Source organism: Dendropsophus ebraccatus, chromosome 15 (assembly GCF_027789765.1).
Source record: "Dendropsophus ebraccatus isolate aDenEbr1 chromosome 15, aDenEbr1.pat, whole genome shotgun sequence".
Taxonomy (NCBI): domain Eukaryota; kingdom Metazoa; phylum Chordata; class Amphibia; order Anura; family Hylidae; genus Dendropsophus; species Dendropsophus ebraccatus.
Window position 1 is genome coordinate 20,834,927 of NC_091468.1, and position 27,183 is coordinate 20,862,109.

A 27,183-nucleotide genomic window follows, 5' to 3' on the forward strand; every position below is an offset into this window, starting at 1 on the left:
AAGATTGCAGTAGAAGGTAACCTGAGGTATCAAACAACCCCTTCCCATTTATTATTAGTCATATCATAAGTCTTTATAGGGTGGGTGGGGTTATTTGTAGGATGAAGCAGTTCTGTAAATCCTTTTATATCATTGTTGCTTTTTTTTGGTCCTAACTTTCCTGTGTTGGAGATGTCTCGGTGGGTTTAGGTGTTGGTTTTTCTTCCTTTTTGTTCTGAGTTTTGCTTTTGTCCTTTTTTTCTATTTTGCCCTTGTTGTTTGCCACCTCTTGAGGTTTGTTTTTCTGAGACGCAGCTGATTTTAAAATTTTATCTTTTGTTTTTGGAATTTTTGTGTTTTTCACTTTCTTGAAGGCCTTGGTGGGTGAAGGTTTCTTTAAATGAGGCAACACAGTATGGTCTGTACCCTCATCGTGTGAGGATTCAGTCACCAGATCTTCAGACCAGGTCAGGGATGCTTCTCCTGCCTCAATTTTTGTATTGCTGTTTCTTTTACTTGTTTTCTTTCTCGAGGAAAATGCCAAGTTGCTTTCTTCTGACAATAGGCCAACAGGTTTTGTTGTTGGTTTTGCTTTCTTTCTATTGTGTTTTTTAATTTTGTCTTGCGAGAAGATTTCTTTTTCTTTGTTGCCAACTTTGGATTTTTTGGGCTTTGGCTCATATTGTTTTCTTTTCTTATCTTTTACTTTAAGTTTTGGGACTTTAGTAGGCTTGACCTTCTTAGAGGCTTTGGTGGTTGAAGGTTTATTGAATTCTGAATTAGAAGGTGATATGCTATCCTGTGTTTTTGTGGTCTTCTTAACTGTGTCTGCAGTGGGCTGTATGTGTCCAACAGATGGATATTGAGTCAGCATGTCCTCAGTTGACCTCATTGGTTTACTGGTCGGAGATGGTTTCACATCCTTAGAAGTTGTTTTTGCTTCTGGGGTAGGTGAAGGCTTCCCTGTTGATGTTTCAACAATTGAAACTTTGGTGGGCTCTGTTGATCTGTCAACATTGGACGTTTTTGTAGGCTCCTTTGATCTCTCATTGGAAGATGGAGGTTCGGTACTAGGCACATACGACATCTTTGTTTCCTGAGTCGGTTCTATCTTGTTGACAGTCGCCTCTGTAGGCTTCTTTGTTACCTCGATAGGTGTAGTTTGAGTTGTAATGGGGTTTTTTGTGGTAGTAACTTTAACAGGCGCTTTAGTGGTGGTTTTTTGTATTTTTGGCATCACCTTAATAGGTTTCTTGATTACCGGCTTAGCTTCTTCACTGAGTAATTCAAGAACAGTCCCTTAAAGATAAAAAAAAAAAAAGGTCTGTAAGTTCTAATGGAGGGCATATGGAAATTATGGACAGATAGTTTCCCTACTCAGAGCCCCATTCTTTACGTCAATATAATTCTATACGTCAGTTGAACGCAAGCTCTGTTCATATCACATCTGGCCTCCATACAGTGGCATCTGTCATCCATTGGATTCTACTGTATTTTTAGAGTATTCTGAAAGATACATTTAAAAGTTCCCAGACTGTCATTCTAACATAAAAAGTTGATTGGGCAAAGGGCTTATCAGCTTCCTGTCTTTCAACTCTGTTCAGATCCCTGATTCTCCTCCCTGGGTGCTGGGAAAAACTGGATTCCAGCTTTTCCGAACACCCTAGGGCTGCGGCTCTAATGGCGGCGTACTATATGTGCCAGAACTGTCACTCAATTTGAATCAAAAAAACTGGTGTATTTGCCTTGCACCACTTTTTTCTTCTCACTAGACAGGGGGCATGGCTTACCTGTGTGGTTCAGCAGAGAGGGGGGTTGACTTGACGTGTGACAACAAACTTATGCGCCGTGTGTGGAAAGTGGGAATAAGGCCTAAGACAGGATTAGTAAATCTGCCGCAGTGACCAACACGTTCTTTCATTGGAGCCACTTACTTTCACGGGGTTCGAATGGAATGACTTTGCCTCTTGTTCTTACTGGCACGGGTTTGTAGCCACATTTTCCAGGGGGCGCTCTCCTAAAAAAAAAAAAACACATCAAACAAAATCTTGGGAAGACATTTTCATCATAAATTAAAAACATAAGCACAATAACCAGAACCATTCCCAATGTCTTGACTTATGATACGTAACTTGGCCTCTTAGAATGGCCATAATATCTAACCATGGCTAAAAACATCTGCATGTATTACTTAACAAAATTGGCAACCATCTGGATTTCCATGGCTTGGTATAGATTGCTTCTAGGCAGCATGGAAATTACCGGAGCAGGAGAAATACATTATCTAAACTAAAATGTCTCCTTTAATCAATGGACCCTGCAGGCATCAGCCAAGGTTGGGTAGATGCCAGGGCCCTCCATAAGTTCTTCTGTAGTCCTCTAAAGTTTATACACAGGATACTAGGACATAATAACAAGGCTCTGATGTGTTCTCCTACCCTCATACCCCCCCCCCCCCCCATGAAAACCTTTCCACAACACAAGATGTTGGGTCAGGGGCCCTCTCTGGACTCCCTATACAGCATTATTTTTAGTGTCCACTTATAATTCTTTTCTGCTGAGTCTCACATTTGGGACCTGCTGTATAAGAGGCTGAAACACTAAGGCCTAATTCATGGCTCTTTTTTGTAACCTACACGTCAGCAACCAGTCAAAACGGGATACTGACATAGAGCCTGTTGTGTCCATTGACTTTAACGGGCGGAATGTAGTCTACCACATCTCCGTTTTTTTAAAAAGCAGGTACATTCGGAAATTGGGCCGAATGGAGTTACAATTAAAGTTAATCGAAAGGAAAGACTCTATGTCACACCCTATTTGATAGAAAGCCATCATGGAGCCAGTGAAAGGCCCAAAACGTAGTGTGAAGGTAGCCTAAATACAGAACCTGCACAGAAGCTGCTATAATGTACAGAGACTCCTGTGGTTGACTAATTCTCGGGCCCATAAATGAAAGACACAAAGTAAAGCATCAACGAATAGGTCAATAGGTGGTGGGCATTCTCTGGGAAGACTCAACTATTATAAATGACACATGGTGGGTGGCGGGGCCAACTTAGAGATTTTGCATTGGGGTCCTAAAGCCTCATGCCATGCCTCTACACCTATAGAACACATGTGGACAACTGTACTACTTTATATTGGCTGGCGGCAGTCTGCAGGCTGACATTCTATAAAGTGTGAATATGATTTCTGCTTTTTGATTTAGGGCTTTATTAGGTTTATGTGTTTTTTTAGAGCTGTCACAATCGATGCACATCTACATTACACTGGAAAGTCATTTCAGAAAAATCGCAATTTATGAAGCAATGGCTTCATAAATCTATAAAGTTTTTGTCAAAATTTTTGAAAATCATGGAGAAAAAAAAATATCTTGGGGCCCATTGTTTTTTGGATAGGCCCCTGAATAAAAATAAACTATCATCTGTAATAATGAGGAAAAACCACCTTGAAGAGAAAAAAAATCATTGAAAAGAAAAGTTGACCAACACACACAAATATACACAAACCTAGATGGGTCTACAAGTCGATATAATGTTCCATATGGAGATAAAGATGTTGGATCCGACGTAGAAAGAAAATACAATTCTCCTGTTAAAAAAAAAAAGTCATGTAAAAATGTTATTTTGTTTTATTGTAAGTTTTTAGGTGATTGCTACTTTTAATTTTAAGGGGTTTTATAGGACTTAGGGCCCTATTACACAGGATGATTATCGTACAGAAAATCGTTATATCGTTCGAGTTTAAACAATAACCATTCCATGAAATTGCAGGCAACAATCGAAAAATCGTTTGTGTATCGTTGACCACCAGGTTTCTATCATTAACTCCATGATGCTCTAAACCACCAGAGACTCTATCATTAACCCCTTACTGCCCTAGACCACCAGGGACCTACCATTAACAACCTCACTACCCTAGACCACCAAGGACTCTACAATTAACTCCCTCACTGCCGTAGATAACTATCATTAACCCCTCACTGCCCTGGACCACCAGGGGCCTATCATTAACCCCCCACTGCCCTAGATCATCAGGGACTCTACCGTTAACTCCATGACTGCTCTAAACCACCAGAGACTCTATCACTAACCTCTCACTACCATAAACCACTAGGGACTCTACCATTAACCCCTCACTGCCCTAAATTAATAGGGAGCTACCATTAACAACCTCACTACCCTAGACCACCAGTGACTCTACCATTAACTTCCTCACTGACCTAGACCGCCAGAGACTCTATCATTAACCTCTCACTACCCTAAACCACCAGGGACTCTACTATTACCCCTCAATGCCCTTAACGCCTGAGAAAATCTACCATTAACCCCCTCACTGTTCTAGACCAACAATAACTATTAACCCTCTCACAGACCAACAAGGCATCTACCACTATTTCCTTCACTGGCCTACCTGCATCTACCCCATTACTTCTTGGGCATTCTATAGCAGTATTATTTAAATACCATCAGCACATTCGCTTTAAGATATACACATGGCTAAAACGGTGCCGACGCAGGGAAGCTGGGGCCATGGTCCTTTTTTGAGCGGCAGCCCGGTTTCCGCGTACAGCGCTGTTCTATTCCTGGGCACCGGCTAGGGGTGAAGCACTGAAATCTAACCGGCCCTCCCCCAGTGGAGGGAACCCCCCTCTATGATGTGGCTCCTTTAGAATCAATGGCTTCCCCGTGCCGTTCTATCCATGTTAATCTTAATACGAATGTACTGCTGGTATAGAGGTAATGTGTGGGGGAATATTACATGATTCAATATTTAAAAATAGTTTTGTGTTGTAAATGATCTTATTTGTCATTGTATGGCAGGATTAGTCTACTAATATTTGGTAGAAAGTATATAGGTATCTGTGTATTATATGCATACTTTAAAATTATGAGGACAACCATCTAAAATGGAAAGTGGAGGCCCTGTGTTACTTTATACTCTGTGTTACTATATTGTACACAATCAGCCCTGCATGAAATTACCAGCTTCATCTTCTGCAAAGGAGATAATGAATTTGCTGTATTTGTTGATCAGCTTTGGGAACGCGCAGACGGAGAGGTCTCCCATACAGATGTCCTGCCTGGTCCATTGTTTGGTTGTTTCATCCTCATGCAATGCCATCAACCGTCTATAAGAAGAATACAATGCAAAAACTCATTTAATACATGTCAAAACAACAATAACAGGAACAATAGAACCCTGTCCCTATGTTCATCTCTTGTCTTGTATCATCCTATATCGATATATCACGGACGAATTACATGGCACGATATAATGAGGAAGGAAGCACTGACCTGTCAGGACAGTGCTCGCTTGCTCCTCGTTCCCTGCTCATTGTCTGTGCTATTACACGCACAAACAGTGAGCAGGGAGCAGTGGGAGGAGCCGCGGGGAGTAGCAGTAGGGGCTGCCCGGACGATCCTTAGATCCAGGCTGCCTGTTGAAGTCAGCGACAGTCTGCTGCTGCCGCCGCTCCTGTTGCTTGGAGCAACATGCTGCATACCATCAATACACTGATTGTGATTTTTCAACAAGTTAAAAGACCACAATCAGCCGACATTGTGCATGTCAGCTAATCACATCAAAGGATTATTGCCTGGAACGGCCGGTAATCGGGCAAGTGCGGCCAATAGATACCCCATATTTAATCTAAACTTACCCATTCATGAAGTCCCCAAAGATGTATAGGCCATTCAGATTTGGAGATTCACAACCTCGATACACATAACCACCAGTGACCGATTTACCAACGTTGTGCCCATAAGCAAAAATTGGTAGAATATCATCTGTAAAAGACAAATCATTGTGAAAGTAAATAACACGGGATAATGCAGCTCCCTGTTTCTTCTGAGAAGAACACTCAGCATATAATGTAAATTACAAAAAATATTAGGCTCTTAATATTGGAGATTTGTATTTTTAGATACAATTTTTTTCTAGATATTGCACAAGCATTGCCATTGTAAACACAGTAAGGCAAGCAGTGGTCCATCTCCTCAAATGGACAGCCAATATATCGATAAGAACTGTATGATCTATTCTGGACTTTGTGGGATCTGAATCATATGGATTTCCATATACCACAGTCAATAAAATGCTAACAATAGAGTATGATAAAGGCTTTTGTGTTAGACTATCTGAATGCTGGTATTATTACTCAACACTTTTCCAATCCATTGTGTTTCGATTATAAAATGGAAAACAAATTGAATAAAAATAATAATTGAATACAACAATGGGCACTTACGTAAAGAAGAGTTGAGGCAAAGCATTATGTCGAAACATTCAAACCCCTCCTTGGCTCTCCAGCCATAGTTTCCACCTTTAGTAATGATGTCGACTTCTTCATAACGGCTTTGGCCAACATCACCACAGAAGATCCGACCTCTTCCTTTCCCAGTCACTCGATCTCCTTGGTCAACAGAACATCTCCACATGTTTCGCACTCCATAGGCATAGACCTCCGGAGCAGCGTGACGCTCTGAAACAAATGGATTATCTGGTGGGATTCCATAGGCCTTTCCAGGAGCTCTTTGACCATCTACATCAATTCGGAGAACTTTACCCAACAATGCGCTTCTGGAATTGGAAAGTAAAGTCTTAGAATTAGGAAAGATGCAGGTTCATATTGAGGTTGGTGGAAGCCCCTGTGTAAAGATTTAGCAAAGGTGACCATCTCTTTTCTGGCAACCAGACTATCTCCCTGTCACATAAAGGATTGGGGGCAGAACATGCACATGGCCTTCTCTACTAAAATCGATGAGCTTTAAGGAAAGAGCCAACTCCTTTAGACTTCAACAGAGACAGATGTCCTAGGACCTGAAGGTTATGGAGGACCATCCTATTCCTTTCTTTCTATGATCTGTTACTAGGTATAAGTGTCCAAACACTCTAATGGCTAGGAGGGAAAAGTGACTGTAGAAGCAAAAACGCCTTTCTTCGAGAGTAATTCGAATTGTTGTGTAGCCATGCTATGATATTGTCACAGTGAGAGGTCTGAGTGGGTTCATTGAGCAACAAAAAATATGGATGCTATATTGATGAGCCCTTATTTGCCCCTCCATGAATGAGAAGCTTCTGGTGTTCTACTTCTTTACAAGAATGAAGATTTGAATACATAATCTTTGATGGTAAATAGTCGATACTAGTGGTATTTTTATAAGGACCATTTCAAGTTGAAAAAAGGACTTTCAAGATCAAAGGCTTTGACAAATACTTTTACCAATAAATTTAAAGGGGTTATCGAACGTTACAAAAACATGGCCACTTTCTTCCAGAGACTCTTGTTTCCAGTTTCGGTAGGGTTTTGCAACTCATTTACAAATGGGGCTTAATTGCAAACCACACCTGAACTAGAGACAGTCGTGTTGTCTCTGGAAGAAAGTGGCTGCCTAAAGCTGGATAATCCCTTTAAAGCAGGTTTAAGGGCCTATTACACGGGTCGTCAGAGGAGCAAACGAACGCTCTCAGCACTCGTTTGCTCCTCGTTCCCCGCTCGCTGCCGCCGCTATTCAACGCGGCTGCAGCGAGCGGGTGAGTGCGGGAGGGGCGGCGGGGAGCTGCGGGGGGGCTGCTCGGAGGATCGCTGATTGTCCGGGCAGCCCATAGGATATAGCAGCGTCTGCTGCCAACGCTCCTATTCAACGGAGCGACGGCAGCAGATCGCTTCTATATCAGTCGCTTGTTTTTCAACATGTTGAAAAACAAGCGACTGCGACGATCAGCCAACATGAACGATGTCGGCTGATCGTTGCACTCTATTCCACGGGACGATTATCGTCGGTGGCGGCTAATATCGGCCGAATACGGACGATAATCGTTCCGTGGAATAGGGCCTTTAGATGCCTCCTTACGCTTATCTTTATGCTAATCTAAACATCTGCTTTGGAAATTCTAGTTTCACATTGACACTGGGATTTTTTGGACGTGTATCTCTCTTTGTACCAGCAAATCTCTGGATAATTAAATGCTGCCCAAAAGAAAGAATTCACATTTTAAGATAAACAATCACTTACTTGTTCTGTCCATTTCCAAACTCTCCATGCGGATCTCCAAGCTCTCCTCCATCTCCTGTGAATATATACAAATATCCATCTACACCAAAAAGTATTTGCCCCCCATTGTGGTTTCGATACGGTTCCACGACCTCCAATAAGATTCTGTGGACAAGATAAACACACGGAATGAAGTTAGAAGGGAGATATCAGAATGTTACAGACCTTATATGATTTAATAAAAAAATATTAGAAAAAACTAAAGATTATAATGTATATTACACTTTAAAGTGGGGGTTATGACCTGTAAGCGCCTTCAGATCCGGTCAGGGTTTAATATATGTAACTACCCCACCAGGACCATATTTACCTTTCAGAGTGTCGATCTGCCCTGTTATAGTCATAGCGTGACACTCTAAATTCACTTATTCGTATTTTCTCCACATATTCATCATCAAGAACAGAATAGTAGACATAAAATTTCCCATTCCATCGGAATTTTGGGTGAATTGCCATTCCAAGAAATCCCCGCTCATCCCCATGCCATGGACTTGACACCACACTCTCCTGCAGGTATAGGAAAGGTTCATCTAATTGTCCACCATCCGGTAAGTAGATCCAAACTATGCCAACCTGTTCAGCCACAAACATTCTATGGGTACCATCATTAGCATGGACCATCAAGACCGGGTTCCTCAACCCATTGGCCACCTCCACTAAGCACATTTTGAGGCAGCCTTCTTGGTCTTCAACCACGGCCCCAAGGTTGTTATTCAGGTCCATGTTTTGTATTACGTCTGGATAACAATAGTCTGGATCTGGTAATTCAAGATGGTTGCAAAATTGATCTCTGTCCTTCGCTGCCTCTAATAATTTTTTGTCTTTCGTCATTAGGGAAATGGTGCTATGGCAGGTATAGTAGAAGTCGGAACAATACGGAAAACAGAGACCCGGAAGAGACATCACTGGCGTTCGGAGATCTTCAGCGTCATATAAATGGGCAGCATATGGAGAGCATTCCTAGGATACAAGCAAATGTAACTCTAATCAATAACATATAGTATTAAAGGAAAGTCAATTCTATGCTGTCTGGTAGTCTTCCAACCTTTTATTGAAATCCTACACTTAGATCACAGTAGCTTAGAAATTTGTCTTTTTTCATTTACAGTATTTCTGAATACTTTCAGAATACTTTTTTCAGAATTTTGGGATTGCCTGTAATAGATTACATTTTAGATGAAAGTTGATATATATATATATATATATATATATATATATACACTGTATATATATATAATGCTGGTTACCCCTTAAATCCTGTCCATACCCTAAATTTTTCTAAATTTAGACTCCACACAAGACCCCAAAATTTAGATTACATAATTCAAAACTTGGACCAGACCTTGATATTCAGACTCACACTTCGGACCTCTTACCAGACTCCAATAGTCAAAGTCAAACCCTAGACCAGACTCCAAATATCCAGACACTAAAAAAGACTCCATAACGGAGGCCTCAGATGCCAAAATTCAGACCTTATATTAGACCCCTTTAGTTGCTCAGTGCTCCTTACACCCATGTCCTCGTCCTCTTCAGTGGGTCCTACTCTTCTTTAGCTTCAGGGGGTGCCCCACATGTCACCCTGATGCTGGCCGCCACTATTACGTTGTGAATACAGCTGCATACAGGATCTGGACACTGGCCAACATCAGGACCTCATGTGCGGCAGTGCTTGGAGCTGAAGAGAAGCCGGGCCCATGGGGAAGGGGGGGAGTCCCTGATTATACATGATATAAGGCTAGGGGTACAGACCAACATCATCCAAATGATGTACAACAGAGACACTAATATATATATATATATATATATATATATATATATATATATATATATTGATATATACTGTATGCATATAAAAGTACAGATACACACAAACATATGCACACATATTGTGTACATACATATGTAGACACACTTGCATATATAAAAGTACCCATGCATAGACACATATACCTTGTACATACATATATAGATGCACCTGCATACAGTATATACACATACTTATATATGTATATACATGTATGGAAACGTATACCAATTAGCCATGACATTGAAGCCACAGAAGTTAGAATACTGGACACCTTCAAACGTCTTGTGGACTCCAAGCTTCAATGGGTCAGAGCTGTTTTGGAGGCACAAGGGTGACCTACACAATGTTGGGTGTAAAAACTGTAGTAGTGCACAACCAAAGTATTAGGGAACAAAATCAGCTCTGCTAGCTGTAGTAGTCATGTCGCTACTAATTAAAACAGCACATAAACCACACAAACAACACACATGACCATATACCTGGCACAAAATATCCTTGACGTAATCCCCGCACAGCTCTTGCTCCTTGTAGTCATAGTGATCCATGATGGACCAGTATCTCTCGGCTATGATGTTGTCCTTCTCTTGGTCGCAACATCCAAATTCTTGATACTGGAAGCAAAACTCCAAGTGCGCAGAGGGTTTAAAAGGGGGTCCAAAGTCCAGGCATTGAGGGTGGGCAACAACACCTGTCTGGAATATGAAGAAGAAGACAGGAGTAATGAGGTACATTCTGAGGAGCCCTTCACCCATCAGCCTGGACCATCCTAAGGATGGAAGTAACAGAGTCATCTCCACCAATATGAGATGCTCATATTCCGCAGTCTCTTAAATTGTGGGTAAGATATATCCCAGCCCCGTATTCTCCACCCCTACATCTTTATTACCTTTATGTTTCTCGTGTCCAACCTCTTCCTAGCTCCAAGTCAATCTCACAGCCCCCAGCTTCTCCTCCAAGGAATGCAGAGCATTGTGAAACTCAGTCATAGCAGACGCGTCAAGATTCCCAGTATAAGACAGACGGAGGGCGCTCTAGGCATATGTTTTTGTTTACTTCTTTGATGTGACTTTTGTAGTTTATATAGATTTAGTGGAATTCTTGGAGATTACGCACTTTCTCTAGGTCATTTACTGTCTAAATGTTCATTTTAGTCTTGTTATTTTAATTTTAATTAATCTTTTATTAATTTTCATCCATTGATTACTTCATGTATATCTGTGGCATGCCAAGCAATTCTAAACATATGTTTAATCTCTGATTGTGTCTGTTTTGCTGCAAGTTGTTGATATAAAAATCCATAAAATGGCTCAGATGTGCTATTGTGTCATTTGTCATTTATTTCATCTTGTTTCTACCATCAGGTGTTTGGAACCACAATGGGTATACAGTGTGAGCCCACAGATAAAAGGGTCAACATGAGTACCCATTGCGTACGCCAAGAACTCAAGAATCACATTATTCAATCATATGGATTTATCAATTGATTTTGATCTGGTCCAGGTGATCCATGTATCTATTTCGCCTTTATAGAACAACCCATAAAATATTAGGTTGCCATTTTTTTTAAGATTTTTTTTTTTTTTTAAATTTCAAACTGACAGGGTAACAGAAAAAAAAACACAGGGAAGAGCGCCTCATAGGGTGACACTGTATATTCAAAAGCACCGTGGCGATGAAGTTGCACACAGGTTTAAGCTCACCTGATGTGGTTGTGAGAAGCCACAACCACTATAACAGCATGTAAATAGTATAAAGTACACTTGGCCGCTGCAGGAGCACCATGGTGCTGATCGGAGTGCACATGTGCAAAGGTCCTACACCAACATGGAAGTCCGGAGCGATACTACCATATCTCGATGTGTACCATGTTTTAAGAATCCTGGAGGTTTGAAAAAGAGAGCCCAGCTCTCTTCAAACGCGTTACCTGTGGATATACACTAATAAAATTTGCTTCTATACTTATGGTCTACGCGGAGACATATCTCCCTTTTTCATTTGGATTCTACAAACTGACAAGGTGACACTAACAATATGCTGCACATTCTAAAAAGCAGGGGAAAAGAATTCAAAAACATTTAGGGGGAGATTTATCAAACTGGTCTAAAGTAAAATTGGCTCAGTTGCCCCTAGCAACCAATCAGATTCAATTTTTAATTCCTCACAAATTCTTTGAAAAATGAAAGATGGAATCTGATTGGTTGCTAGGTGCAACTAAGACAATTCTACTTTACACTAGTTCGATAAATTTCCCCCTTAGACTCCTTTAAGTGTAGTCTTAGCTGCTCAGACTTGGACTTTGGGAGCATCACCCTTCCTCGAGGTAAGTCTAGAAGACTTATAGTTTTATGTATACAGTACATGGGATACCAATGCCTGTGAAGAGGAGTGGATCCAGTTCTTCCTATATGTAGGGTGGAATCTACCATCTAGCGGCTGAATGCAGTGGCTCCAGACGGTATCAATTATAATTCACTTGTCACAATGTTCTATAAACATTAACCCCAACGAAAATAAGTATTATGCATCAAATGTCTCCTTCCTGTTTTCTTTTTCATGTGCCTAACCCATGACTATCCGACTGCCTCCGTTTTTTGTACCTTTGTCGCCTGCCGTTACTCACCTGGACTGTTCACCACGCTTTATTGTGTTTGTCTGTGTATCACTTACTCTAGTGCAGGGACCGCCTTTGTGGTTGTCCGCAGCCGCCTAGGGCTGACCGAGGCTAGTAGGCAGGGAAAGAGGGCGGAAACAGCCAGGGCTCACTGTCTGTCTATATCTGTCTGACTGCCCTTGCCATACCTGGTGCTAACATTGGGATGACGTATGCAGGAAAGAGAGAAAGAGTATGTCACCTAAACCAAACTGGCACTCCAAAATATTAATAATCATAAACTTTATTGAAAATTACAAAAAATGGTAATAGGACAAAAATACCCAATAGCCAAAAAACATCATACATACTTTTATTTATTAGGTTCATAGAACATACTCACTTAGATTCTGCTGGCTTCTCTGGTGTCCTGTCTTCTTCCCCGCTCTGTGCCTCTCTGCCGCATCGCAGCTAAGTGGTACATTTACTTTAAAGACCTTATTGTCTGTGAAAATGAGAAAAAGCTTTCAAACTATGCTGCAACATATTGCGAGACTCTGCACCTTTACTCATGGAGAGGTTTTAGGGTGCTCTTACAAGGTGCAGTTTTTTTATTTTTTATTTTTAGTGAGCATGAAAAAACTGCAGTGTTTCAAAATTTTCATTGTAAATTTGTAAAGGTTTAATGAAATTGAAAAAAAAAAAGTCTTTCACCGTTAGGCCATGTTCACACGGCGTATTGTACCGGCCGTTCCCGGAGCGGCCGGTCTGTGCAAAGATCGTCCCGGCCGGATGATCTTTATGGCCGTAGAGTTCTGATGCGGGCACATCAGCGCGCCGCATCAGAACTCCCCATAGCACACTATGAAGCGAGCGGACGGAGCTTCATAGTGTGCACTGACATGGTTTTCTACGGCTGCTATTCAATGAATAGCGGCCGCAGAAAACTGACATGTCGGTTGTTTGCGGCGCCGCTTGGGATCCCAGCCGGAGCATACACTGTGTGTATACGCTCCGGCCGGGATCCCATAGAAGGACATGCAGCATGTCTTTTCGTACAAAGTATGGCCGTTGTTGCCGATTGTACTTTTACGCTGTGTGAACATAGCCTTAAAGCCTCAATAACCACACTTCACGAGGCTGTGATAATGCAACGCATGAGTCTGTCTCACCCAACCCTATTATGATTGTCTGTGACAACCAGTTTGTTATACAATGGGAAAGATCACACAAACAATTTGAAGCTGCAAGCCTTGAGTTCTGATATCTTATGTCTTACAGTCCTAAGCCCCCCACACTGTCCCAGCTGTCTTCTATTTCCATTCTCCAGTATTTGCCACCTTAAATCGCACATCCGACGTATCATCTCCAGTGTCCATCTGCATCTGTTGTCCTCTCCTCACATTCAACTCTTTTCTCAATCACATTTCCTCTCCTCTTCTTCTTCTTCTTCCTGATCTTTTTCCTGCTTTGATGCTTAGATCTTTTTTTTATCACTGCCTTATGTTCATTTAAACATATTTTTTAATCTCTTTGTAAGTTTCGCCCCGACAGATGCTTCTTCTTGAAGGGCACTTCAATAAATCTGTCACAAAAAATATTTCCACCAGGAAATTAAGCTCTTTTGTTGGACGACGTAAGCAACTATACAATAAGAAGCTCTCCTATGTATCACATACCGGGATTTACAGTATCAATCTTCTTTATATACCCCTTTGAGGTGGTGCCCTGTAGTTCATGCTGGTAGTGCATATTTAGATATATTGGTTAAGGTTCATGTCAAGTCTTCATGTAAGAATGTCTTCTTCGATAACTTCTAGTAAGGGATTGTAAAAATGTACAGTCAGGGAAGTGACAGGGAAGACACAGACAGTGAACCCTGCACTTGTCCCCGCCCACTGTCCCTGCCTACTTGCCTCAAACAGCCCTAAACGGCTGCGAAAAACCATGAAGACGGTCCCCAACTTAAATAGGTGACACACAAAACACGGAAAAGGTCTGAGGTCACAACGGCAAGCATCAAAAGTGCAAAATCAGAATTCAAAGGTCAGGCAAAAGGTCAGGGCTGGCAGCAAACAAGGATAGTCAGAAGAATGGCAAGATTAGAGTAGTGAGCAAAAACAAGACACAGGAGCAGGCAGAGACAAGCTCAATAAGTAGCAATAGAAGACAGGTCAGGCACACTCTATATAGGAGACCAAAGATATGGCCCTGAAGATGAATGGACCGGACCTCTGATCATCTCCAATATACCCGAGTTTAAAGCAAACTGACTGGCAGGGATAACTGCCAGTCAGCTGAATTCAGCAGCAGCTAAGCTGCTCCCTAAACAACTATCATTTCATTGATATGGACCGTGGCATCCCTGGTAACCAGGTACACAGTTGGGTCTCCATGATGTCACCCCCCAGCCAGGGAACCTTCCGGCAACAGAATGCTCTGCTCTGACAGTCCAGGGCGGCACCTCAGCTGGCGAGGAGGACAGTGCTGGATCCCAGCCAGGTAAGTTCCTAACACTCTTTTAGGTTTTTAGAGTCATGGTATGATATAGTCATCTGGGGAGGGACCGGGAAAGTGATCAGCATATTTATTGATATCTTGTTTCGCATTGATACGGTCCATATATTTGATGTTTCTTAATATTACTACGTAATTGAACAATGTTTAAGAGAAACCTTATCCCTGATGAAGTTGGCAGCATGGCGATACATGTGGGGCCCAAGGTTCACCAAACATGGTTGCTTTTGAAATCTTTTATCTATTCACCCTTGACATTTTAATATTGCATTATTTGTTTCTGTCATGTTAGGTTATGTCTGTCATGTCTGAAGCTTAGTACTACTACTGTCTAATGGTTTATTAATATTACTCTTGACCTTTTTCTATTACTTATAAGTTCTCCAGGTGGTATTAGCTAGGGCTGGTTGAAGTACCACAAGGGGCTTAAGAGGTATATGCCTTTCCTGGGTCCTAGACACATGCCTGTTAAAAGGGTGTAGTCTGTGGTGTTCCCTGTGGTGTACAGGTGCCCATGAGTAACCATAGAGTCCAGGATAATTTACTGGAACAGTTCTTAAAGTGACAAGATGACTTCAGGAGCAAGTTTAGACAAAGTGGTTTGCGCTTGAGCATAACTTCCAATCGCTTGTAATACTGGAAATAGTTTTGAATAGGTGATACTTGAGTTGCAAAGTCTCTTAGGTAGAATACTTGTACAGAAGATAGGGGGCCACCAGGGATGACCTGTCAAGGTAGTGCAGAACTCTGTCAGGGTGACCTTAAGGGTGGTATTACACGGAACGATAATCGGCCGAATTGGCCCGATTCGGCCGATTATCGCTCCGTGTAATAAATGCAACGATCAGCCGATGACAACGATCATCGGCTAATCGTTGATAAAGTTTAGAACCTATTTTCGTCGGGCGCCGACCGCGCACCGCTGCGTGTAATAGCGGTGCGTGGCCGGCGACTAACGATATACATTACCCATCCACGTTCCAGGGCTGCTCCTGCCGTCCGCTTCTCCCTGCGTCCCGCGCGCGCTCTAGCGTCACAGAGGCCTGTCAGCTGATAGGCCGCCCAGCCAATCACAGGCCGCGGCGGTCCCGGCCTGTGATTGGCTGAGCGGCCTACCAGCTGACAGGCTGCTGTGACGCTAGAGAGCGCGCGGGACCCCCGGGAGAAGCGGACGCAGGAGCAGCCCTGGAACGTGGATGGGTAATGTATGCCAGTTTAGCAAGGGCTGCAAGGACATCGGTAACGATGTCCTTGCAGCTCTTGTCAAACGATTATCGGGCCGTGTAATAGGCCCAGTAAACGAGCAACGATCTAGCAGATCGCTGCTCGTTTACAGGTATTATCGGGCCCTGCTCGGCCCGTGTAATACCACCCTTAGACTTGACTCTTGATAGAAGAAACCCGTACTCATAGTTTGGAGAATACCACCTCTTTCTAAAAGAGACCCCAGGAAGCCATATCCAGGAACATGGGCCCCAGACTTCAACAACTGGGTGGAGCTAATCCCTAGAGATTACCTAAAGCAATTGAGTAAATATCATTGGGGCGAATCAGCTTTAGTCGCTACTTTCCCAACCGCTGGGGATAGTTCTGGTCAGCTGAAGAACTTTCTGAGAATAGACTGTGTATAACGTGGTCACCTCAGATGTAGACAGATTGTGGACCTCTTTAACAGTAGCTGCCCCTCTTTAGGGTTTTAGCAGGACATCCTCTGTTGGAAACACTTGTGAAGAAAATACAGTCTTTTGTAGGAGCATGCACCTAGCCACTACGACCAGGCCCTTAGGTAAACCCTCATGTGCAGCAGACTTATAAGGAACTCTTTCTAAGACTAACTACCAAGACCCAGACCCAGACTAAAACAGTTCCCTGTCTGTTGAAGGGCTAAAGCTTGGCTAATCCCCCATTGGTGGAAGAACACCTGAGGTACTACGACGTCCCATTAGAGGGAACTTTCTAGAACAAGCCCTTAGGGTCTTATTACAAGGGCCGATGAAGACCCGATAATAACTGCAAACAAGCACCGATCTGCTAGATCGGCACTCGTTTACTGGGCCTATTACACGGTCCGATAATCATTTAACAAGGGCTGCAGGGACAGTGTTACCGATGTCCTTGCAGCCCTTGCTTAACTTTATACATTACCTGTCCAGGCTGCAGGGCTCCTCTTGCGGTCTCCTCCCCGGGTCCCACGCTCTACAGCTTCAGAGTGGCCTATCTCAGCTGACAGGCCGCTCAGCCAATCACTGCCCGCGGCGGTCCCAGCCAGTGATTGGCTGAGTGACCTGTCAGCTGAGACAGGCCGCTCTGAAGCTGGAGCGTGCGGGACCTGGGGAGAAGACCGCAAGAGGAGCCTGCAGCCTGGACAGGTAATGTATATCGTCAGCCGCCGGCCACACACCGCTATTACACGTAGCGATGCGCGGTCGGCGTCCGACAATTATAGGTTCAAACCTATATCAACGATCAGCCGATGATCATTGTCATCGGCTGATCGTTGTATTTATTGCACAGAGCCCTAATAGGCTGGAACAGTGGGACGTGCCTGGCAATTATGCTCATGCGTCACAAAAAAGCATACATATAAAATACATTAATCTCCAATAGACTTCAATGTGCACCGTGTACAGTATAGAAATACTCTCTGGCAGCATCTTGTGGCCAAAAGTTAACACAGCAGGGGAGCATAGGAACCTTTAGCAAACTACCTCAGTGCCGACTGACCATAGATAGACACTCAGCAGTGGCACATACGTTCCCGAACATTGTATTTGTATTTCAGCTCTAGTTGAATGATGAGCTTATACTTTCGGTATAATCACAGAACATCTATGGTAGCCTTACATCTGTCCCTGAATCCATAATGGTAAGGGTTCCATGGTGATTATTGATGTTCTCTGGAATTATCATCAATCTAACTCGAAGATCAATCTGTGAACATTTTATAGATTATAATAATATCACCCAATATCAATGACTCTTTTTGAAATAAACGTCTGAACCTGAAAAATGCAATATCTACAGTAGCAGCAATAATATCTAGTACTTTCCTATCCCACAATGAAAACAAGAGGATTTAGTCACTGAGGACATGTGGTTTGCATTAAACCAATGTAAATAACTAAAAGCATACATAAATGTAAGATCTGCCATGCTTTGCACCTAAACTTTAATGTGCGGAAGATGACAACTGGTAAGCAAACAACAATAGTACTTGGGTAAAAAGAAAAAGTGATCAAAGGCAAAAAGACATAACATTAATGTATATTACATATGCACTGAGTTAGGAGATTGTAGAGATGTAGAGGGCAGAGATGAGACTTGGACTAAATATCAAACACATTTGATGACATAGAATCCAGTTATTTCACCCCTTTACTTGACGCATGAAGGAAGGAGAAGAGGACTATGTGAGGCCACCAGGGTCAGAGGCAGAGCATACACCGGCTCATATGAGGGCAGAGTAGGAACATCTGAGGGCCATAGTAACTTCTAAATCAGGGATGGGGAAATCAGGGCCCCCACCTATATAATAGTGAGCAATTGTCATATGACCCCTTCCTTCCCATCCCAATATGAATACAGACAAGGGCCCCTAAGTAACTACAAACACTTTAACAGACCCAATAAATAAATACAGACCCCAGACCAGGCACCCTTAGTAGAGATCATGGCCCTTTAAACAGTTGCATAGCTAGGATTCATGGAGCCCCAAAGCAAAAAACTGTATGGGATCCCTTGAATCCTGTACACTCCACAAACCCTGACACCCCCTGTTAACATATATACTCACCCAGCCCCGCTGTCCCAGGGGATAGAGGTTTGGTGGGTGCCAGCAGCTTTCCAGGAAGGGTGGGTTGGTGGCTGTCTGGGGGCAGGAAGCTGGTGCAGGCCGCTGGCTGTCCCAGGTGGAGGGGTGGGGCTGTGGCTGACTGGGGAACCTGTGCGGGCCGGTGGCTGTCCAGGCAAGGGGCCTGTGTGGGCTGGTGGCTGTCCAGGGGTGGTGCAGGGGGCCAGCAGCTGTTCGGGTCTGGCAGGGGGCGGGGGCTGTCTGAGGGCGGGGTGTGGGGTGTATTCGGACCTGCGTCTGTGGGGCGGGGAGGTGGCAGCTGTCCAGGGGTGGGGCAGGGGTCTGATGTGAGCAGTCCCATAGATGCAGACCACGCTTTGTTGGCGTGGGCCCCGTAGCAGCTGAGTGGTCTGCCTCTATATTAGCTACACCAGTGTTTTTAAATAAATAAGCTACAGACCCCCCTGAACTAATAGATATTCCAGACCCCTTAAATAAATATAGACCCTATAATTTTATTTAGTGTGTATTGCAGGCCAATTCTGAAGCCTCCAAAAATGGTTAAGCCTTCAAAAAAGACGTTATGGTTAATATCTAGCAGCTGAATCATTGGAAAACAGATGGACTTTTTTTTCAGCTGATGGAACAAATTTCCTGTAATCAGAACTGATTATTATTACCGTAAAGGCAGAAATGATTGAACCCAGAACTAATAAGGGGTAAATAGCCGATTCTGGAGATGTCATATGTCTCTGAAAAATTACTCACTATGTGCCACGCTTCAGATCATAATATACGTAACAGACCAATCTAAATCACAACATCATAAAAAACAATAGTAAAAAGATATCACAATGGAAAAATCTGCATTACCTACCATGTGCCATCTATAACGCCAAACTGGTACGTGTCTCAGCTCTAGGACCCTCAGCTACTGGGAGAATAGGAGTTCTCTTCTGTACACTAGACCAGCAGCTGGTATAAAAACGTTTAACCTCTTAATGACTCTGAAACTTTTTAGTTTTTATTGGCTCTTTAAAATTGTTCTTTTCTGTTAATTTTTCCATCTTTTGGGCTTTATGAAAGCTCATTTTCGTACTGTGATATGTAGTTTTTACTATCATTTAGGTTTAAATTATGCTTTTTTTATCACTTTTTTCTGATATTTGATATGACCAAAAATCAGTAATTTGGTTTTTTAGATTTTTTTCCCCTTTTATGTTATTTACTATGTGGAATTAATGATGTTTTGATATATTAATAATATCATAATAGTTTGGACAATTCTGCACGTAGCAATACCAAATCAGTCTATATTTATATTTTTGCTTGCTTTTTTAATTTGAAAAATAGGAAAAGGTTTTTAAAAAAAAAAGAAAAAAAAACAGTTATCACGTTTATAGGGTGTTTAATATATATATTTATTTATTTTTTTACACTTTTTAGGTCTCCTAAGGGGACTATTATAAGCAATCTGTAGATTACTTATACTGATCAATGCTATGCTAAGACTCACTATGGCTGGTACAGACCCCAGTAAAGGCCTCTGGCTGTCATAATAACCGATTGGCACCCTGCGCTCACATTGCGGGGGTGCCGATTGACCACTGAACATTAATGTGACAGGTCAGTGAAGCATTTAAATGATGTGCTTTCTACTGATTATGCCATTTAATTTGTTAAATGGGTACTCTGGGCTAGGGGTATTTTCCATGTTTGGCCAGGGAAGGGGTGGATATAGACGCCACCGGTCACTTACCTCCCCGGTTCCAGCGCCGGGTCCCGGATCGCGTCTCCCTGTTCTTCTGTCCCGCTTCCTGGTCTGAGCTGCGGCTTGAGACGTGACGTCACGTCTCAAGACGCAGCTCAGACCAGGAATCGGGACAGGAGAACGGGGCGGCGCGATCCGGGTCCTGGCGCTGGAATCGGGGTGGTAAGTGGACGGCGGCCTCTATATCCACCCCATCCCTGGCCATACACGGAAAATACCCCTAGCCCGGAGTACCCCTTTAAAGACTGACATCTGTGTAATCACTGATGTCAGTCATTAGCAGTGAGTAGCTGATAGCAGCTGGTACTAACCAGGTATGATGTGAGCTCAGCACCGGAGCCTGTGGGATGTTGCCACAATTATCCAATTACCTGTACAGACCCTCAGAATAAACACATTACCTACTTACTTACTAACCCACCTTAGACCACCAAGGATGATATCATTATCACTGATAATAAATCCAAAGCTATGTAATACCTGAATGTACTTAGATGACATGTGATTACTGTTATGTTTATGAGTTTTCCGATTCTGAATTTTGCTGTCTAGCTGAAATCTTGGCAACCCAGAATTCTATTTAAATGGCTCACACATCACAAAGTGCCAGGGACTTTAAAAGTGGATCTTAATATGGTTATACAGTTTTTCACTGTGTACTTTATCCATTATACAGGCATTTCTTAATTTTCAGCTCTCAGACGTTCACAAAATATAGAAAATGGTTAACAATTCTTTATCCTGTGCCACGGGCTTACGTTTACAAGTCTTCCATTGTGCTGAAGTTTTTATTTTTATTGCATCTCACTATTCAGCATGAGTTTAACAGTCTAATAACCTAGAAATGCTCATAAAGATTCCCAAGGTATTAATACAATAATCAGAGACAGACATAAGCCTGCAGGCAAAATATTCAGTGTTAGGCCAATAAAGCTTAAAGCGTGAAAAGGTACTGATCGCAGAGGGTCTTACCCCTGAGACCTGCTGCATTCCTGAGATACAGCCCAGTGTGTTTCACTCTAGAGACTGTAAGGGTGGGTTCATACTGAGGAATTCTCACGGATAATGTCGGCAGAATTCCGATGTCTGTCCGTGCGCACAGCCGCGCGCCTTTCCGCCGTCTCCATAGACACCATTCTATGGGCCGGCGTATTCCGCTATCCGCCGAAAGAAGTGACATGTCACTTCTTTCGGCGGATAGCGGAATACGCCGGCCCATACAATGGTGTCTATGGAGCCGGCGGAAAGGCGCGCAGCCGTGCGCGCGGACAGCTGATGGAATTCCACGGATGTTATCCGCGAGAATTCCTCAGTATGAACCCACCCTAATGAAGCAAATGAGTTAGATTGATTGGCAGCTGGGGACAGCTGCAAGCTGTTGTGCAATCCCTTGGGTGTATTTTAGGATTACAGCTGATCTCAGGGCTGAGACTCAGTGCGATCAGTAGCCTTGACATGTAAAAAGTTTTTCCAATAACGTTTTAAGGTAAGCTTTGAGAGTGAACTACTGAATTGTATATGGTATACACTGAAAAGGATCTTGCTTCTTTATACCTCTATACATACTCTAAGAAGCAGTAGTTGCAGCAGCTTGGAGAACATTACATAGCAGTAATGGGCAGTCTAAACTGTGAATCCAGTAATTACAGTTAGGGCCCTATTCCACTGGCCGAGCAGGGCCCGATCAACGATGTAAACGAGCGCCGATCTGCTAGATCGCCGCTCGTTTACTGGGCCTATTCCACGGCCCGATGATCGTTGAGCGAGGGCTGCAGGGACATCGTTACTGATGTCCTTGCAGCCCTAGCAGCATACATTACCTGTCAGGTCTTCTCCTCCGCTCTGTCTTCCTCCCCAGGTCCTGCGCGCTCTAGCATGGCCTGTCAGCTGACAGGCCACTCAGCCAATCACAGGCCGTGGCGGTCCCAGCCTGATTGGCTGAGCGCTCCGTCAGCTGACAGGCCACTCTGAAGCTAGAGCGCGCGGGACACGGGGAGGAAGACAGAGCGGAGGAGAAGACCTGACAGGTAATGTATGGTGCTTCTCAAATCGTCGGTCGCCCGCCGTGCACCGCTATTCCACATAGCGATGTGCGGTGGAGGAACCATGATTTTAGGTCTGGCCCTTAATGAACAATCTCTCGTTCTCTCTATTCCACCGAGCGATAATCGGCTGAATCGGGCCGATTCGGCCGATTATTGTTCCTGTGAAATAGGGCCCTTAGTTTGTGTAGTCTATTTGCAGTCTCTGATCTTTGAACTCACCCCTCCACGATCTCTCCTGTCACCATTCTGCTCTCCATATGCTTGTACTGGCAGCATGTAACTTGATCTGTACTGACAGCATGTAACTTGTTTTCTCTCCTAACATGGAACTTAAATTCTCATCTTGACACGAATTAAAGTTTTGAATTTTTATGAATTTTGGAGTGACGGGGCAATCAATTGTTAAGTTTTGTCTCTACGAAGCTCGCTTGGCAACCGCCTGATGAACTCTGGCCGCAGACTTGTTCTAAGGAGGTGAGGTAACATTTCGACTTTGTTCGCAGCTTCAAGATTTGCACAATATTTTCTTCAAATGTGTATTGGTCCATCAGTACTTGCCTGCACAGCTCTCCTTGGGTCATTGGCCCGATTCGGACAATTATCGCTTAGTGTAATAGAGACAATGATCAGCCGATGAAACGATATTCATTGGGCGCTGAGTGCGCATCGCTACGTGTAATAGCGATGCACGGCTGGCGGCTGACTATTCAACAGTTTACATTACCTATCCACGTTCCAGGTCTCCTCCTGCTCTCTGCATGATTCCTCCCTGGTCCTGTGTGCTTTAGCTTCATAGACAGGCCACTCAGCCAATCACTGCGCAGGGTGGTCCCGGACAGTGATTGGCTTAGCAGCCTGTCAGCTCTGATGGGCCTCTCTGAAGCTGCAACATGCGGTACCGGGGGGGAAGCATGCAAAGCGCAGGAGGAGACCGGTAGCATGGACAGGTTATGTAAAAACAGTTTAGGCAAAGGTTGCAGCCCCGGCTAAATGGTTATAAGGCCATGTAATAGGCCGATCGACGCTCGTTTAGAGTATTAATCAGGCCGCCATCGACCCATGTAATAGCACCTTAAAAGTCAGGACTGTATTTTATTACAAATCCATGCAACATTCCTGGTAACTGGTAAAGAATTCACTTACTTTTTTGCAGCTGTAGGAGACTGAGATGGCTAAGCCACATGTGAAGGAACATGACTTGGGCTGATAACTTGACTAGGTAATTTATGGTTTTAGGGAAAATTCTTTAATTTTCTTATAAATAACAACTTAAAAAACTTTCTCTGTAATAATCCTGATCAGCCACAGGACATATACTATTGCTACTTCCCAGTAAACCATAAAGTGCAGACTCCAATAATCTTCCAGGAAGCATCTTCAAGGAGGAATTCCAGGAAGAGACAAGATTACGGGTGCTGATACTGGCTTTGTAGAAGTCTTCACAGCATATTCATGTTTCCCAGGGAGCAATGCATCTAGGATTTCACTGCATTGAGCGCTTTAACCTTGAAATGCAGACAATTGGTTCCACATCCCAAAATAATGATTTTTTTATTCTGAATGACATCTAAAACAACTGAAACAAACATTTCGTAACAGCAGAATATGTGATATTATAAGTTACTGTACAGTATAGCAATCAGCATGTGGAGTATAATGTATAGTAACTGCATAAACCTGGTAAAAAACAGCAGATTGTGGATACAGGAGTGAACTTTCGACCAATATGAACAGTTGTACACATATAACTACTAATTTGTAGATGATCTTGTGTGGCCGTTACCGGTAGCATGAAAGACCAAGTTAACAACCCAGTGAGAGTATGAAAGAACTAGATGCAGGTAGACCTATACCAACCAGAAACATAGGAGAATATATATATATATATATTATATATATATATTGTAGGGATCTTCCCGGGGGATGGTGTGTTTGGACACAGTTCAGCAGCAGACTTGGACTTATAAAAACAGCTTGGCGTTTATTTGCAGCATAAACAGTCCATCACAACAGAAATATAACAACACCGTGCTTTTAAGAACAAAAGAAAACAAAAGGTCCTGCCCGTCTGGGCACTTGTTATACACCCCTGGGCACCTGTTATACAGGTCACCTATCTGACACTTCGATAAGTGGGTTTTGCAGGGTGTGAATAAGTCCCAGCAGAGGCTGTATTCCCAGCTCCCAGCAAACACAGCACCCAGGCTGTTCACTCCTGGCTGAGAGCTCACACTCTGCACACTGTGAGAGCTTTATCCCTCGTGTAGGCTCATCAGGGCACACCTGGCCGCAACACCCGAACTGGATCGGGGGGAAGGGAATGGCAGGTCCCACTACCAACCTACCCGCCATTCCAGTAAATCCAGGCCCGAAAAATGGAAACAACAACTCAGCAGCATAATACTGCTGAGTGACAGATCTCTCCTGGATTTACCATCTCACCATATGCAGTAGCCTGGGTGAGATGTACCTCCCCTCGAACACTTTTCCAGTGACATGTCTACAATATTGGGTGACTTGTCCTTCTGTTGGGGTCTTAACACTGCATAGTGTCTGTAGCTATAGTCTTAGAAGGAAAAGTCTCTGGGTTCTCCATACACGTGTGTCTCTGACTAACACTCTGGATCACACTACACTAACTTCCTGTCTATCAGGTGCTAACTGACTACTTCCCCAGAAGCTGTGTGTGTATATATGGAGAGCAGGGACAGGTAAGAGAAGAGAGAGTATCTCCTATTGGTCAGCACAGACCAGGTGGTACAAAAACAGTAACACTGCCCCCAGTGGTGAAACTAAAGAATGCACCTGTAATGTTAATGAGACTTCTCCTTTAAAGCATTAAAGTCATTTTAAATAAACTTTTCATATGTTACAAAAAAGTCAACAGTTTCAGTTGGGGTTTAGGTGTTCATATAGAGCCAAGAGAAGAGTTTTATTTAGCTCTTCAGACCCTGCCTGGCTGCTTTGCATGTGATAGTGATAGTAACACTTCAACATTGGGGACCTTTCCAACGAAAAGGAATTGTCTACAGCTGAGAAGCCCTTAGTAAATAAACCATCAGATGCTAGACATTTTTATTCTATTTGTCAAAGTACAAGTTGAGCGACTCGGGAGGCCCATAAAGCCCACATCTGACGGCCAGCATCTGGCTTGAGGACACAAGTGAAACCTTCAGGGCTGCAGGGAATGTACTCATTGTCCCCACTACTCATTTTCCAGTTATGGAGATGTTTCAAAATATCTACAAGAACACGGGTGAAGATTGGGTAATGCCATGCTGGATTGCTTAATCCTTTCTTATATACATTGATTACACATTATTCCTCATATTTAGCAGATTCTTCTTTTATTCTTCTCATAAAATTGTCCCCAGTACCTGGAATATACAGTGAAGGAAATAATTATTTGATTCCTTGCTGATTTTCAGTCCCTGTCCAGCCCCGCTCTAAATCATTAAGATTATTAGGCTGTCACTTGGAAACTCATAGCTTCGGCTCCCTCTATAAGTTTTCTATGGGATCAAGGGCTAGAGATTTTCTAGGCCACTTCTTTTTGAGACACTCGCTTTGTTGCCTTGACTGTATGTTTTTGGTCATTTTCGTGCTGGAAGATCCAGCCATGACCCAATTTTAACCCTTAGAAGACCGGGCCAATTTAAATTTTTGCGTTTTCGTTTTTCCCTCCTTGTGCTTAAAAGGCCATAGCAGTTGCATTTTTTCACCTAGAGACCCACATGAGCCCTTATTTTTTGTGCCACTAATTGTACTTTGCAATGACAGGCGGAATTTTTTCCTAAAGTACACTGCAAAACCAGAAAAAAAATTCAATGTGTGGTGAAATTGAATTTTTTTTTACGCCGTTCGCCCTGGGGTAAAACTAACTTATTATATATGTTCCTCAAGTTGTTACGATTACAATGATATTTAACATGTATAACTTATATTGTATCTGATGGCCTGTAATTCAAACCATTGTTAACAAATATATGTTCCTTAAAATCGCTCCATTCCCAGGCTTATAGCGCTTTTATCCTTTGGTCTATGGGGCTGTGTCAGGTGTCATTTTTAGCGCCATGAAGTGTTCTTTCCATCGGTACCTTGAATGTCCTGGCGGAGGGGAGGAGGTTGTCACTCAGGATTTTAAAGTACAATCTCAATCCATTGTCCCATTGATGCAGTGAGGTAGTCCTGTGTCCTTAGCAGAGAAACAACCCCAAAACATAATGGGGGTGATTTATCAAACCAATCACAGCTCCTCTTTCATTTCACCAGAGCTATAAGCTGAGCTGTGATTGGTTGCTGTGGGCAGTTTGCACCAGTCTAAATTTTACACCCTTTGATAAATCTTTCACAATGTTTTTACCTCCATGCTTGACAGTGGGGACAGTGTTCTTTGGGTCATAGGCAGCATTTTTCTTCCTCCAAATATAGCGTGTCGAGTTAATGCCAAAGAGCTCAATTTTCGTCTCATCTCCCCACAGCACCTTCTTCCAATCACTGTCAGAATCATCCAGGTGTTCATTGGCAACCTTGAGATGGGCACATGTGCCTTCTTGAGCAGTGGGACCTTGCGGGCACTCCCCCTCCCCCATGTAGTTTTAAGCTAAACTCTCACCTTCCTCAT

At 43.1% G+C, this 27,183-nt stretch overlaps 1 protein-coding gene across 1 annotated transcript; it reads right to left on the reverse strand.

The window, feature by feature from the left end:
- Positions 1 to 151: 151 nt before the first annotated feature.
- Positions 152 to 27,183, reverse strand: HHIPL2 (HHIP like 2). Its single transcript, XM_069954540.1, has 12 exons — positions 27,175 to 27,183; positions 26,923 to 27,088; positions 12,840 to 12,941; positions 10,326 to 10,612; positions 8,347 to 8,996; positions 7,998 to 8,141; positions 6,230 to 6,561; positions 5,642 to 5,768; positions 4,965 to 5,110; positions 3,489 to 3,570; positions 1,914 to 1,996; positions 152 to 1,278 (listed from the first exon to the last, which is right to left on the reverse strand). The coding sequence occupies exons 1-12, from the start codon at positions 27,181 to 27,183 to the stop codon at positions 152 to 154; spliced, it is 3,255 nt and encodes a 1,084-aa protein (XP_069810641.1).